General features: G+C 43.2%; 1 protein-coding gene across 1 annotated transcript; it reads right to left on the reverse strand.

Annotated features, from left to right (window-relative positions):
- Positions 1-10007: 10007 nt before the first annotated feature.
- On the reverse strand, positions 10008-11245 carry LOC147662718 (translocation protein SEC62-like). The gene has a single exon (XM_086950951.1). The coding sequence runs from the start codon at positions 11232-11234 to the stop codon at positions 10008-10010; it is 1227 nt and encodes a 408-aa protein (XP_086807077.1). The 5' UTR covers positions 11235-11245.
- Positions 11246-15521: the final 4276 nt, after the last annotated feature.

Here is a 15521-nt window from a genome sequence, read left to right on the forward strand (position 1 = left end):
ACTTTGTCTGGGAAAGACATCATGTAGGGAGGCGTACAAGATAGCACCTGCAACTCACTCACACTCCGGGCATATGCTATCACCACTATAAAGTCTCTCTTCATCGTAAGCAAATGGAGGTGACAACTGTGCAGAGGCTCAAAAGAAGAACACGTTAGAAAAGTGAGGACCAAATTAAGGTCCCATTGCGCATAACAAAGGGCATGGACGGACACCAGTGAGCCACCGCTTCCGAAATCTATTTACAATTGGAGACCTAACGATAGGGAGTTGGTCTGGCAGCCACAAAAAAAGCAGATAGAGCAGAGGGATAAGCCTTAAGAGTACTTAAAGAAGAGCCCCACTGGACAAATTGTTAGAAAGTGGAAAGAGAAGCAGGAAGTGGGTCAATATACCTTTCTGTACAGTATAACACAAACTTCTGCCAATTGCGGGCCTATACGGTCTTAGTGGAGGGATGCCTGGCCGCCAAAATAAAGTTGCATACTTCAGGAGGAAGGTCAAAAGCCATCAACTGCTGCCGCTCAATCTCCGCGCATGGAGGTGATGATTTCACAGGTTCAGGTGGAGAGCACTCCCCTTCTGCTGCAAAAGAAAATCCTCACAAAGGGGCAGCCTGATCAGGAGATCGATGCTCGTTTTCAGAAGCTCTGGATACCAGACTCTCCTCGCCCAGTCCGGAGTCACAAGAATGACTTGGGCCTGTCGTTCCTGATCTTCTTCAGAACCGTGGGCAGGAGTGGTATGGGCAGAAAGGTGTACAGCAGACCTGGATTCAACTCGCGACAAAAGGCATTGCTTAGCAACAGCCACCTTGGAAACTCCAGCGCGCATTACGGCTGACACTGCACGTTCTCTTTGGAGGTGAACAGATCTCACCAAGGATCTCCTAGTGTTGAAAGAGACTTTGTGGCACCTCTGACTGGATGATTAAAGTCAGAGTATGCTACAAGGGACTTATTTAGAAAAAACTCAGTTTGATTGATGAGTTGTACAAATGTAACACACTCAATAGTATCCACAGGATAACAATCTTATTGCACAAAAGAAAATAAATTCATGGAAGGAAAAGAGAGAACACACACAGCAAAAATTATATTTTGACAAAAAATGTTTTACTGCAACAAAATTGGGGAGATAAATACAAACAAATGAATTGGAGCAAAAGTCATGAACAGAGGTAGACAATATTCTCTCTACAGTTCATAACTAAAAACATCAACTCCTAATAGGTAAAGCAAAAAACCTAAATTAATTAATAAAGAATGGTTGTGAGTTAGTGTCAAAACAGCATTTAAGGAGATGATGGAGTGTTGACGTTTCGGTCTAGGGGGCAGTCGTCAAATAGACCATCATCAGGACGATATTTTACAATGCTGAAAGAACTCCCTGGAATTTCTGACAAAATGCCGAGTAGAATGATAGAAGACGGCAATAAACGTGGGGCGTAATGTCAACCACGATTGAAATCTTGGATATAAGAGAATCGGGCCACATCCGTTGGCCTAATTACACTAGCTGTCAAGTCAAGTTGAAAAAGATAGCCAGACGCTTTGAAAATAGAAGCCCGAACGGCATTCAATGTATCCTAACAGGTTCGTCAGAGACCCTACAAGGGTTTATTGGGTTTCCCCTGCCTATAACACCTCTGACTGGAGACGCCATTTGTGATCCGCTAGGGATCGATGGCTGAGTTTGTCTTCCCTGGCGTTCAGAGAACCTAGCATGCGTTGAACCACCAGGGTTATGCCATGTCCAGAGATGCAGGGCCTCTCGAAAAAGGTTCCACAAACCCACCCTGTCCTGCTTGTTGCAATACCAGATGGTGGTGATGTTGTCCATGAACACCTGCACTAACTTCCCCTTCACAGAGGGAAGAAATGCTTTCAATGCAAACCAAATTGATTGATGCTCCAACAAATTGATGTTGAGCCCTAACTCCACTGGAGGCCAGTATCCCCTGATCTCCACCTCTCGCAGATGTCTGCTCATCCCAGAAGTGATGCATCTGTCACGACTGTGAGATCTGGTTGGGGAAGGGAGCGGGGTCTGCCGTTGACCCAATCGCTGTTCATCAACCACCATGGCAGCTCTCTTGGAGTTCCTTCTGAGATCTGGACCACCATGTTGAGATTTCCCCGATGCTGCACCCGCTGGAATTCCAGGTCCCATTGCCGAGCCAGCATACATCATCTGGCATGCTTTACTAACAGTATGCAGGAGGTCATGAGTCTCAGGAACCTAAGAGTCAGTATCACTGAAACATCAGAATAGCAACCTGAATATCATGGATTCCCTGCTCAAAAGGATAGGCCCAGAATTGCACCGTGTCCAGAACAGCCCCGGTGAAAGGGAGCATCTGAGAAGGAGTCAGGTGTGACTTTGGCACATTTATAGAGAACCCCAGCGAATGTAGGAGGTTTGCCTTAGTCTGAAGGTGGAAGACGACAGCCTGGGGTGAAGACGCCTTCAACATTCAGTCGTCGAGGAAGGGGAAGACTGACACCCTAACCTGCGCAGATGAGCAGTGTCCACCGCCATTACCTTGGTGAACACTCAAGGGACACTTGTAAGGCCGGAAGGGAGCACGTAAACTTAAAGTGCTTATGGCCTACCTTGAACCGCAGGTAACACCTGTGGCTTGGCAGGATGGGGGATGTAAAAATATGCATCCTGCAGGTGCAATGCTTCGATCCAGTATGCTTGGTCTGGGGCAGACAAGGTCTGAGCTAAAGTAAGCATGTTGAACTTCTCCTTCTTGAGGAAGAGATTGACAGTCCAAATATTTAAAAAGGGCCGCAACCCTTTGTTCTTTTTCTAAATCAAAGTAGCGGGAATAACAGTCACTGTCTGCTTCTGAATCCGGGACCCTCTCTACAGTTCCCTCGGCCAGGAGAGCTATAACTTCCTCTTGGAGCAATTTTAAATGATCCTCTGCCAGCCGTTCTTGATTTGGCAAAAAGAGAAAAGAAGAATAAAGGAAAGTCAGAGAATAGCACTCCTGAATGGTCTGCAAGACCCACTTGTCCGATATTATGGACCTCCAGTAAGGCAGATGATGATGGGTTCTCCCACCAACCGGAGTGGTGTGGTGTTACAGAGTCAGACTAGGAGTGCTTGGAGGCTGCGGCTGCCCAAGTACCTGGCCGTAGCTCGAGAGTCCTTGAACCGCTCCAGGGCTGAGAATGCCTTGTCCCCAAAAAGATGGGATCCATCAAACGGCATGTCCATCAAGATTGCCTGAACATCGCCGAGAAGCCATATGTTCTAACGCAGGAGTGTCACCACAAGGCCACTGTCAATGAAATAGCTCTGCCCAGTGAATCAGTTGTGTCAAGGCCACACCTTATGTTGAATTTTGCTGCACCTCTCCCATCCATAACCGCCTGAGAGAGCACAGCCCGGGCCTCCACCGAAACTTATGGCAGCACTTGCGCAACCATCTCCCAAAGGGAGTGGGAGAAACGGCCCAGTAAGCACGCAGTATTCATCGACCGCAATGTCAGGCTGGAGGAACAAAACACCTTCTTCCAAAATGATTCCAGCCTTTTGTATTCCCTATCCAGAGGGGTGGAAGGGAACGTGCCCTGGGAGGTAGAAGCCTGCACCAACAAACTTTCAGGGATAGGGTGTTGGCTGAGGAACTTTAAGTCGCCCGGAGTTGGGCGATGGCGGCATGCAATTGCCCTATTCACAGGAGCCCCTGTGCTAGGCTTGGACCACGTGCCTAGAATGACATCAATAAGTGCCTCCTTGAAGTTCAAGAGGGGTTCAGAGGTGGAAGCCCCAGGTTGAAGTAATTCCATCAGGAGATTAGTCCAGACCTGCTCAGAGAGCAACTCCAGTCCGAGGACCTCTGTTGCTCTCTTGACCACCATGGCATAAGATGCCCCGTTCTCCATAACCACATTTGGCAGAGAGAGCATACCAGTATCTGTGGAAGTGTCCACTCCACTGGCATCCCCAAGTTCCCCATACAAGTCCATCTTCTCTGCAGAAACATCCTGGTGTTCTCAAGGGTCCATACATCCCTCTCAATCCTCTCTTGTGCCTAAAACATCATCAAAATGTTCAGGCGACAACATAGAACTCCTGGGTTATATCGACGTCGGAATTGGTGTTGAGCGATGCTGTTATGGCTCCGTGTCATCGGGGATAACGATGAGGCTGACTTTGGGTCCGACACCGGAGAAGGTCTTACTGGCACAACCGGTGCCATCCCAGATTGGGGCTCGATCCTCAAGGCTCCACAGGCGCATGGTAGGATCCAATGGTGTTGAATCTGATGGAGCCCAATCTGACCCTGCGGGGCCCATGAGCTCACCTGGAGGGGTTGGGCCACTTAAATACATGGCATGTGACCTTGGAAAACTCTTTAATTTGAGCGGGGGTTGCTCCGGCTCCAGGAAAGGGAGGGAGGCCTGAAGTCAACGCTGGCTCTGGCTCCTTACCTCGTTTGCCAATGGATGACAGTCAAGGCAAAGATGAAGTCCGCTTGGATTCTTCTTCTTCTTGTGTCTCTTCCCCGAGTGTCCCAATGACCTTAAGTGGGACAGTGAGGACTTGGGGCTCTGGAAGCAGACCCGTGACCTCCTCTTCTTCGATCTGTACCTGGACCTCCTCAGAGTCTCGCTGGACGGTTTCGACTGCCGGCCCGCAAGGAGCTTCATAGCCCACTCCTACAAGGTCTTCGGAGCCATGGCCTGACAGTCTGAGCAGGACTTTGAGTTGTGGTTGCACTTGAAACACCAAAGACAGACGAGGTGGAGGTTGGTTACTGACATGGCGCGGTGACAAGCACCACATTGTTTAAACCCTGTCTTCCTCGAGGATATCCTTGCACACAAGGAAAAATTTACGGAGTCAACAAAAAGTTAAAAAAGGCCTGCCAAAAAGCAACAGAGGGGTATCTCTTCCCGGATTGGTGCTTAATTGGCACAGAAAGAAAAGAACTGACGTCCACGTGTCTGGGTGACACCCATACAGGTGACCGTGACATCATAACCGATGTTAGCGACGCTGATGATGTTACGCTGAGCCGAATGGAGCCACCCGACGGTACGCACAAGTGGTATTACTCAAGCAAAAGTTTCTGGATCCAGCCTGATGCCTGGTCAATTCAAATGTAAGGAATCTGTAACTAGAAGTCTCTATCAGATAATGTTGGACACTTATCCCCAAAATTGCCCTGGGCAACTAGTTTATCCAAGTTTTGGTGCATCTTGCCACTAGCTACCCAGAGACAATACAATTGAGGACTGTAACTACATCTACACTGGCCAGGGCCCTCATGGGAATTTTTACCTGAGTAGGGTTCCCCAAAGAAGTGATGTCTTACAGGAATGCCAACATCATGTCTGGCTATATGAAGTCCATGTGGGAAGCGTATGGAGTAACCTACAAGAGTTCCACACTGTGTACTTCTCAAACCAACAGACTTTTGAAAGGTTCCAAAATGTTGGAATTAGGAGTGATTGAGGACTTCAGTAGTTGCCTGTCCCGCCAAGTGGCGCAAGTACCCAAAGCTGCACTGCCGGGCACCAACCCAGTACTCAGGTTCTCTGTGGACTACACAGGGTCTCAACTCAGTCACCAAGACTGATGCACACCCCATCTCCAGAGCTGATGAGCTCATAGATAGGTTGGAGGCTGCACGTTCCTGAGTACTTTTGAACCAGTGTCTGCTTCCCTAGTGACTACCCAAAATGATTTCCAAAGGGGAGCTGTTCCAGAGGAGGCTCCCCCATGGTGACAGCTTCCACCTTCATGAATCAGTTACCATTGCAACTCAAGGGTGCCAATTAATCAACGATTTAATCTCTAACTTTAGTTACAAACTACTGATGCAGACCTATCCGAATCGCAAATAGAGGAACACAGGTTGCACTTTCCCTCCTATTACCTATCAGAACCAGGAATCAAAAGCCCCTTTAAGAGTGAGAAAGACTTACTTAACTCATAAAAGATCAGCTGTTGAGTAGACTGTGATTCCAGAATTTACTCTGCTTTTGATTCTAGAAAAGGGCAATTTAGCATTAGCCACTGATTAGCGCGGGGACACACTGGTTAGTGTAACCAGGCGCTGTATAAACTCAGAAATAATAATAATAATAATTAGGGGGCTAAATGCACAAAGCCCTTTTAGTAGTTGCAAACCCTGAGATTTTTGAATTGCTTGGTGTACAACCACAAAAAGTTTTTTTAAACAAAATACTAAAGCCCTTTTACAACTTGATCATATTTAGCTTTTCAGAAATTTAATGGGGAATTTCCCCTCTGTTGTAATCATATTTTCATACAAAAACAGTCGCTCCAGAGCTGACGCGTTTCTAGAAAGCACGCATCTATTGAGTGGTTCCTTTATTGGCAATTTAATGTTGTGTGCTGAAAGCACTGAGACACCCTGTACAGTGATCTAAGAGTAGTATTTCTTGTCAAATCGTGAAAACGATATTTCATTGCCCTCAGCCTAGAGCTCATCACTGCATAGACCTTGAAATGCAGACTTGTGAAAGCTTAACAAACTGTTAGCTAAATATAATGAAAATGTCCAAATGTCAGGTAAAATAGTTTATTTTGATGTACCATGTTCCTGTAAACTCACTGTTAATCACTCTAGACGAGGCAAATTAATATCAACCGACAACAGTTCAGGCAGGTAATAGAGCAAGCGACATAGAGAGAGCGAGAGACCTACCTGCAGAGAAGGGAAAACAGAAAGTGCCACAATGGAACACCGTCTCTTCTCCAGGTGGAACTGAAACCCCCATGCAAGAAAACGAAGGCACACATACCAAAGAAATAAAAAAATCCCTCCTACAAGCAGTACCTAGTGTCTGTATTTGACATCCAAAGAGAACAAACAAAATACACAGCGTTTCAAACTCCAAAACGAAATGCGCTGCCAGCGCCACACATCTTGGCATTTGTGTAGTGGAGCTTGTCCAAAGCTTGAGTAACAAACGCACAACATAAGCACAGCATAGGTAGTAGCAGTGCATGCTTTTCTAACAGAGAGCAGGTAGAAGGCCAGCAGTGCAAGCTTTCATCACATGCACACAGCAGTAATATCGCACACGATATCAGTATGTTAGTCACTTATACAATAGTTACAGTACAGGCAGCAGAAGGGAAAACCCCCAACACACAAATCACTTACAGCATCAAACCGATGCCACTATACCAAATGTAATCAGAAGAGCAGAAATCCGGACTTGATTCAATGAGAAGCTAATGGGTCATCATAAAGCTAGACTTCTGCCAGCTACTTGCTCTATCATGTGTCATTTAAAAGTTGGGTTTGTGTCAGATCAATGGCACTGTACTGTTTTGCATCAGTGCTAGGGCTTGTATTATGTAGACATCCCTTTTTTTTTTTACTTATTCTTTCTTTATTTACTGTGGCAGCCCAAACATAGAACCTTGCTGAATTACTACATTTGCATGACATGACAAAAGCAGTGCATACTACGCTTTCCTAATCACACTAACAAAGAAGAATGAGTTGTTACATTGTGGGCACTTTCATTGCTTAAACATGTGAATTTATATATATATATTTTTCTGTAACGCAAAAATACGCATCGGCTATTTCTAGGAATGATTCATGTTTCAGATAAGGAATCCTTTGTTCATATAATATTATAGATTATCAGATGCGAGAACAATCAAGCCTTGATTTCATGTTTTCTTTTGTAAGAGGCCAAAGAAGGTAAAGGTTTATAATCCTAGGCATGTTCAAATTCAAAGAGAACAGTGACAAATAGTTTTATATAAAGGCATTCAAAGTCCAAGTGGAAAGAGTACATTGTTGATTTTGTGCTTTCAAAGCATTTGTAATTGTTGCTTAATGCACAAATAATGATGGTGAGAGAGCTAGACAGTGACCTCTATGGCAGACGACAAGCAATGCTCTTATTTCTATACAAAAAGTGATGAAGGAAAGGGGCTGTACATGATCGGTCCTTTACGAAGCTGTTTTGCCTTTAAAGAAACGTTTCCATCAAAAATGGTTCCTATCATACAGATGTCAGACCACAACAGTGAACAACAGTACTCGCCAGCACGTAAAGCCGAAGGAGCCCAATTTTCAGATTTAACAAGAAAGTTTTGAATCCGAAACAGATTCCTACAATTACTTAAAAGTGTGCAAAACATAACTGTCATTTGTAACTAACAAACAATAAATATTCTGAAAAGCTCTGGCAAATAATTTTCTATTTTTAGAGATTTTATTAAATGTATTCAACCACACATAAAACATACAAGTCCGCAAAGTTAAGAAAACGAACGTCTTCCTAGACAATTTTTGAGGCAGATTAAGCAAATCATAGATTTTGTTATTAACTATCTGTAAAACAGTATTCACTGTTACTGATTACTGCTACAGATTGAGGACATTTAATTAGAGTTCCCAATTAGACAACATCGATGGAATTCGAAATAAACGGTTTCAAACTAAGCATTGTCTTTACAGTGACAGTTTTATCAAATTGCATTATATTTATCTACAATACAGTAAATGTATTGATAATTTGAGCTAGTTAAAAAAAGCTTATTTTAGATCCCCCACATTATTTTTAAATGAGCCAATGACCCCTTCCAGGGAAACATATTTTTGTGTTATCTGTGTTTGACAAAAGTCCTAGATTTCCGATTTGGGTGCCACAAACACACACATTTCTTCAACTTCTGACAGAAGAAAATGAGGGACGCTCAAGCCTACCACTCATTCACATTTTTCTTAACTACATGGAATGTTGGCACAAAACAACAGCTGAGGTAAAAAAATGTTCATGTTACACACAGATGCTTTCTGGGGTTCGAGACTAGACACTCTAGCATGTATTCAATTATACAAATTTAGATTTTGATAAACAGGCTTCTAAATAATAACTAATAAAATAAAATGTTTGTTTTATTTGTAAATTATGTACACAATACATCTGTAATATGGTAAAACATCCATAATTTGAAACTTAGGCTGTTGACTATATATTTTGTGGATGACACATTTTCTTTGCCCATGATGTGCAAACTAGCTTGGATTTAATAGGTTGGAATAAATGGGCTTACATCATGAACTGTCAAAGCCAACTTGTCACCAGCATGAACGTCTTCAGCAAAATATCCGTTATTTTTGGGAGCATCTCACAATATTGGCCTAAAAACACTGCTAATAGAATTTTATTCATACGTAAAGGTTGCAGCATAAAACTGAAGAAAGTGCTTATGTTCAAAATTATAGTTTTGGTCAAAGATACAAACTTAAATGTTTTACAAGTCCATCAGCAAAACTATATAAGTATTTTGAGATTACAAAATACTATCTGCTTTCAAAGCAGATCTAACAATCATCACACATTTTTAGGATGTACTACTAATTTAATGTTAAATAGTAAAAGATAATCCTTTTAAATTGGTTTAAGAAGTGAGATTTACAGACACTATGGCTAAAAAAGCAACGTTGGTAATTAGAAACTTAGGCGACAGCTTGAATGTGTACACTTAAATACAAAGGCTGATCATCTGATCCTAATACACAGATATTTCAACAGGAATAGAAAAAAAGGTTCCTCATGAGCACAAAGCTAAGGGCCTTCACAAGGACGATGGTAAAAGAAAAAGAAAAAAAAAGACACTATCTTTCTGTTAAGCGGGCCTATCTGAATTTGTATTTTATAATGACTCAGGGAGAACAGGCAAATCAGAACTCTCAAAATAATCAATAGCATAGGAGGGGGATATATGGTGACCAATAAAAATATATCTGGACAATCTCAATAACACTGAAAATATATTTTATGTTACTATGTTGCCTCATTTTAAAATTACTGTAAACTTGCATAAATTATTGGGCGCTTGGTCGACAATGAAAAGGTTTATACTTCTTAAATTTACTGAATTTTAAAGAAACATAACAATTCACAAATGTTGTGTTTACAAGTACATTTCCAAGATCAGCCAACATAGAAAATCCAACCATTGCACATATTAAGGTCCCAAACCTATAGTGTAGGATTTTCATCAGGAGGTTTAGTTTCTTGTTCATCCTCCTCCTCCTCATCATCATCACAGTCCTCCTCGTCTGTTGGCTGATCAAGTTCATCTTTTGTTATCATTTCAAAATCATTTCCATTTCCGCTACTGTGCTGGGAACCCTCATCCTCCCGCCTGTCACTATCCGTGTCTGACTGCCTCTCTCCAGCTGAGCCATCTGTCCCGGGTCCTTCTTCTGCTGCGTCTAACCTTTTCTCCTCCTCCTCCTCTCTTTTCTCGGTGTCAGACTTTTCTTCACCATCAGGTTCCTGTTGGTTTTTGGTCTCTTGTTTCTCTTCTTTCTTTAGGTCGGTTTTTGGTCCTTTGCATTCATGTGTGTACAGGGGTCTGAATGAGTCGATGAATCCCACATCTGCAGTCAGATTTGGCAAGAACCAGAAGTGATGCCGTCCTCCAGTTATGAGCCAAATTATGAGGAAGAGTATACATCGAGCAACAGCAAGGAGGAGAATGCTGGCTACAAAACAGCCAGCACCAACACTAAGGTAGTAAACACCGACTCGCATTTCAGGAGGCCAGAGTGGGAAGAGGGTTGCAGCTATCTCAGCAATCACAAGTGTAAGTTCCATCGCAAATGTCTTGAAATGGACTGGGTCATAAATCCACACATATACCTCAATGCCATCCAAGAAAATCTGTTCTTCATGTGGTTCAAGTTTACATTTTCGCTTAGTCTCCTTTTCCTTGGGCGTTCCTGGGGTTTCATCCTGAGACTTTTTACTTTCTTCTTTTTCAGTGTCCTTTTTCTTCTCTTTATCCTTCTTTGGCTTGTCATCCTTCACAACTTCTTTTTTACTTTTCTTTTCATCTTCTTTGCCACCGTCATTCTTTCCTTTCTCTTTCTCCTTTTCCTTCTTTGTGTCCTTTTCATGCTTCGTCTTCATCACTTTCAGAGCAGGGTGAAAGAACTGCTTCTTCAAAAGCCTGTTGCAGTAGTCAACAACCGACTCTCTTGTCGTAAATAAGGCTTCTTCACCTTTTTTAGCTTTTGCCCATTTGGAGTCCATCAGGCATTCCACTGCTTTCGAGGCTATAAAATAATCCACTCTGTGGCCCATCATGTTGGTAGACTTGGTTGGGCAGTTGAATCGCAGGTATTTAGCTACAGCTTTCTCATCTTTGGTTGGTTCCCCAACTTCCTGGCTCCGTTTCTTCTGTCTTCGCCGCCCCGCCATCTTTCTCAACGTTTGTCTCTTAGACATCCCTTTAATCCCTGTAATTGGAAGTTTGTGCCTCAGCTGATATTCACTGCAAGATACTGAAAAGCGATGGACACACAACCACGCTTATCAAAATGCAAATACATCATCAGGCCATGAAGAATGATCAGATACACAGGGCTAGATGCAAATGACTACTTAATAGTGGTTAATAATAATGGAATTGTACTGTTTATGAATGTTCCTACATTCAACAGATAAGAGAGCCCAAGGCACAGGAAGATTCATGATTTGACAGGGCCACAAAATGTGGTCAAGTGGGTGAGTCAGGATTTGAGCCCTTATTTTCTCGTTCCACATCTGACAACTACCACTGACTTCAATTTTGCTGCCGACACACAAAGATCCGGAATGGGTCACGCAGAGAGGGTCCACCAGCAACAGGCTACAGGTGAGCGGAGAGCTTTTCATTCATGGTGGGGAATATGAGTAGCATCTCCAGGATGTCGAGTGGGACATAAGCGGGAGGGTTGGGGCGCAGGAAGGAAGGGGTCTGGGCAGATTTGAGTAACACAAGGGTCCCATAGAGATGGGTGATGTGTTGGCATGGGATTTATCAAAATGTCGAATGTGACATTGGTGTCAGAAGTGAGGGTGGCCAAGGAGAGTGTCAAACTGGACACTAGAAGGTGCTGATAGAATGTGACCTATGAGAATGTTGCACAGGGCACTGGCAGGAGGGTCTGGCATATACAGCAATTAAAAATGAGTCACTGGTACGGCAAAGGAGGCACTGATGTGCGGAAGCGACCAAAGTCGAGTGGGGGTTAGTTGAGCGCCAGGTGGTAAGTGACAGTGGTTTATGAGATTGTCAAATATGACACTAGTGGGTGACAGAGGGCAGGGGGCTGATTGGGAAGCAGCAGTGGGGGAGATTAGTAGCAAGCTCCATGGGGGTGGAAATAAGAATGAAAGCCTTGGGAATTAGATGCCTCCCAGGATGGTTTGGAAATTCCAGCAACCTCTACCCATCCCTGAGATACTTGGAGCAAGACTTCCACCACATTAAGTGGAAGCTATTTTTTTGCAGAATCTATGAGTTACTTAAAGTCAAAAATATTTGCGGAAAATGCACTCCCTTGGTTTTATCCAAATGGCGCTTGGATACAGCAATGCCAAAAAATAGTAAAAATTTAACTTTTTTACAACTGTCGCAGTGCAAGCAAGACCTTATCATGACCTTGTACCCAAAGTCTGATGCCACGTTTCCAGAAGGATAAAAGTAGAGTGTAGACATGCCAGAGAGAAAAGAAAAATGTGAATAATATAGGGGCAAAGGAGTAAACTAAGAGAGGGGAACTATAGAAGGAAAGAAAGCAAGAAAGAGCAGAAGAAAGAAAATAAATAAGTAGGTTTGGGTAAGAGTACAGCTAATGGGGTAAACATGTACACCTTTCTTTGTTGTTTTGCTCAACCTTTGCCCTTCTCTTTATATGTGGAGATCCTTACCTAATCAAGCTGATGGGCTCCTTTCTACTGCAAATATGTGTTTACACTTGTGGATGTAAGGCAATCATGCCCTAATACTGCGGCACAAGCTATATACAAATTATAGCCATTCATCAATCAATGATCTCCAATAGGTATGTCATATTAATTGTGTGTATTAATCACACGCATCTCAAAATCAATTCAGTTGAACAAATATAAATGCTTAAAAGTTTGTGTCATTTTAATATATTGCTTGTAGAGAATCTCTGGAGTTTCGTTTTATTGTATGTCTAAAACAAGCATTTGCAATGCAAAAGGTCTCGCACTTGTGACATTTAGAGCTATTGGCATTGTAAATGATAATGTTTTTAACTTTGTTTGCATTGCAGTAACATTACAGGTAAAGCAGCTGACTGTGGAATTGAATTGAAAACCTAACAGAGAGCATGTCATGGCTCTGCAGTTGTGATCTCTTTAGCACAGTGTTTTTGAGCTTATAACATTGCATTTTCCTCAGGCAAAGCATTTACATGGTAGTGAGATAAGCAGCCACTGGGGGTTTGATAGCTGTGTAAAACAGGACTGGTGTGATAATGACTGAGACCCGGGGACGAAAACTATGGTGTACACACACAAAGTTATAATAATTTGCAAATTTAACAAAAACGTAGAGCGAACAGGGCTTAAAAACCAGCAGTGTGCGGCGTAGACAGATTGCCGCCTTGATTATGTGTTCTCTGTAAAGCTGAGGTCTAGCTGAAACACAACGAGAGTTAGAGCTATTGGCACGACCCTGAATGGCAACATTTTATAGTGTTGGATGTGTGAAGCTGCCTAAGCTAATTCTCGGAACACCACACAGGGGCTAACAGGGTGAGTGGGGGGAGGTAGCACATAGCAAATCCCAGATGCGTACTCTATGCAAACAGAGGTGGGGTGGCAGACTGGTCTGCGGGGTGTGTGGAAGTCAGGGTGCCCAGCACTTACCAGTAGCTGGGGAAGGCGGCAGTAGCCCAGCTCCAGTCCCTGTGCCGGGCACAGAGCAGAGCCCCGGGCTGCAGCTCTTTTGGATGGGATACTGGCGAGGGTGATGACACCCTTTGAATGTTAACAATATGTCAAAAACAATTGATGAGTGGATGGAAGTCAGCAGCCACAGATACCGGGGAAGCGAGAGCTACAGGGAAAGCAACCAACAACAGGGGAGGAGTTGCATGTTGCTGGGGAGAAATAAAGCTGAGTGTGTTGAAGCGCAGCTCTCAGCTCTGTCCCTTAAATTTAAAGTAAAAGTGGCGTGGTTGATGAATAAATAAATATAGGCTATGATGTGTTGGGAGGTGGGAAGGGCCAGCTTTGGAGGAAATCCCATAAACAACATGCCAAGCAGATGAGCCTAAAGTGAAAGCTTTATTAAATAAATAAAGGCGTGCAGCCATGCTGTGTGGGAGGTGTGGGGGTCTGCTTTGGAGGAAAGAGCAAAACATATTTTGAAGTACACGGCCATCGTTAATAAATAAATGAAAGCACACAGCCTTGCTGTGTGATGATGTGGGAGGGCTCTGAATTAACAACATTTCAAGCACACGAGGCCAATGTGAAAGCAACACTGTAATTAAAAGAAGGCGTGCAGCCATGCTGTGACGGGAGTTGTCTGCTTGAGAGGAAAGCCATCAACAAATTTCAAAGCACACAAACCCAAAGTGACTGAGGTGCCGTTAATAAATAAATAAAGGTGCATGGCCATGCTGTGTCGAGATGTGGGAGGGGTATGAACAAACAATATTCCAAGCACATGAGCCCAGGCAATATAAACGAGAAAGAAAAGGCAGCCATCAGCTGAGCACAAGTGCTGCTCGAGTCCAGCTAAACAAAATTGCGCTTACAAGTCTAATATATAACACGCAGGATAAGTGCCCATGTGCTACTTCTTGCCTCAGCCCCTCTTCTGTCCACTGCAATCGACCTGCAAAAGATAAAGAGGTCAAGGTTAGACTGATCAGTATCCCTTTTCAGCAACCTGAAAGAACTTTATCGGCAATTTCTGGATTCAGGTAAAGACAATTTGGAACAAGATATCTCCCACGAACTTTGAGGTTCAAACCCTTTGTTACAAGAATACTTTGTGGAACTTTGTGAAATAAACATTGTTTTACTTAGAACTTTTTTAAGAATCGAACAGAGGAAACCATTGACAGCAAGGCAAACAGTAAATCAAATTACCTGCTGTATTTTGATGCAAAAGTACAGTATTTGATTTATAAAAAGTCTGGAAATGTGCGAAAAGTGAGTTTGCTATTAAGAATTTAGGCTTTAGTTATATTTAGGTGAATGTTAGACGTTGGTAATTCTGATAATGATATTCGTTTGATTTTACAGAAGTGTTACAGTAATAGAAAGCACATCCCAGAACAGTAACACATTCCAAACCTGGAAGCTTGAGACCAGGATCCAAGAGGTACTTTTAGAAGAGAATTTCTAATAAGATTACGGTTTAGTCAGGAACACATTTAGGGATAGGTTGCACTTATCTGTTCTTTGTTTATGTTTCATTAGGCACCAGTTTCTACAGAAGTGAGAGAGGGCCGCAGATTTTAGCAGCTCTTCTACAGTGGAAACGCAAGACGGTGTTGTCTCTCTTTTTTTATTTTATCCACTTCCCCCCTTCCCTTGAGCTTCTGGTTCTTAGTGCACTGTTTTAACACTAGTGTGCTGGAACAAGCAGTTTCAGGGTGGGGTCGGACTGTCTTCAACCTCCATCAGAACTGAACAGAAACTCAGGTGAGCTGGGCCTTGACAGAAGCACAAGCCTTT

This window comes from Lissotriton vulgaris, unplaced genomic scaffold, assembly GCF_964263255.1.
Source record: "Lissotriton vulgaris unplaced genomic scaffold, aLisVul1.2 SCAFFOLD_344, whole genome shotgun sequence".
In the NCBI taxonomy this organism is placed as follows: domain Eukaryota; kingdom Metazoa; phylum Chordata; class Amphibia; order Caudata; family Salamandridae; genus Lissotriton; species Lissotriton vulgaris.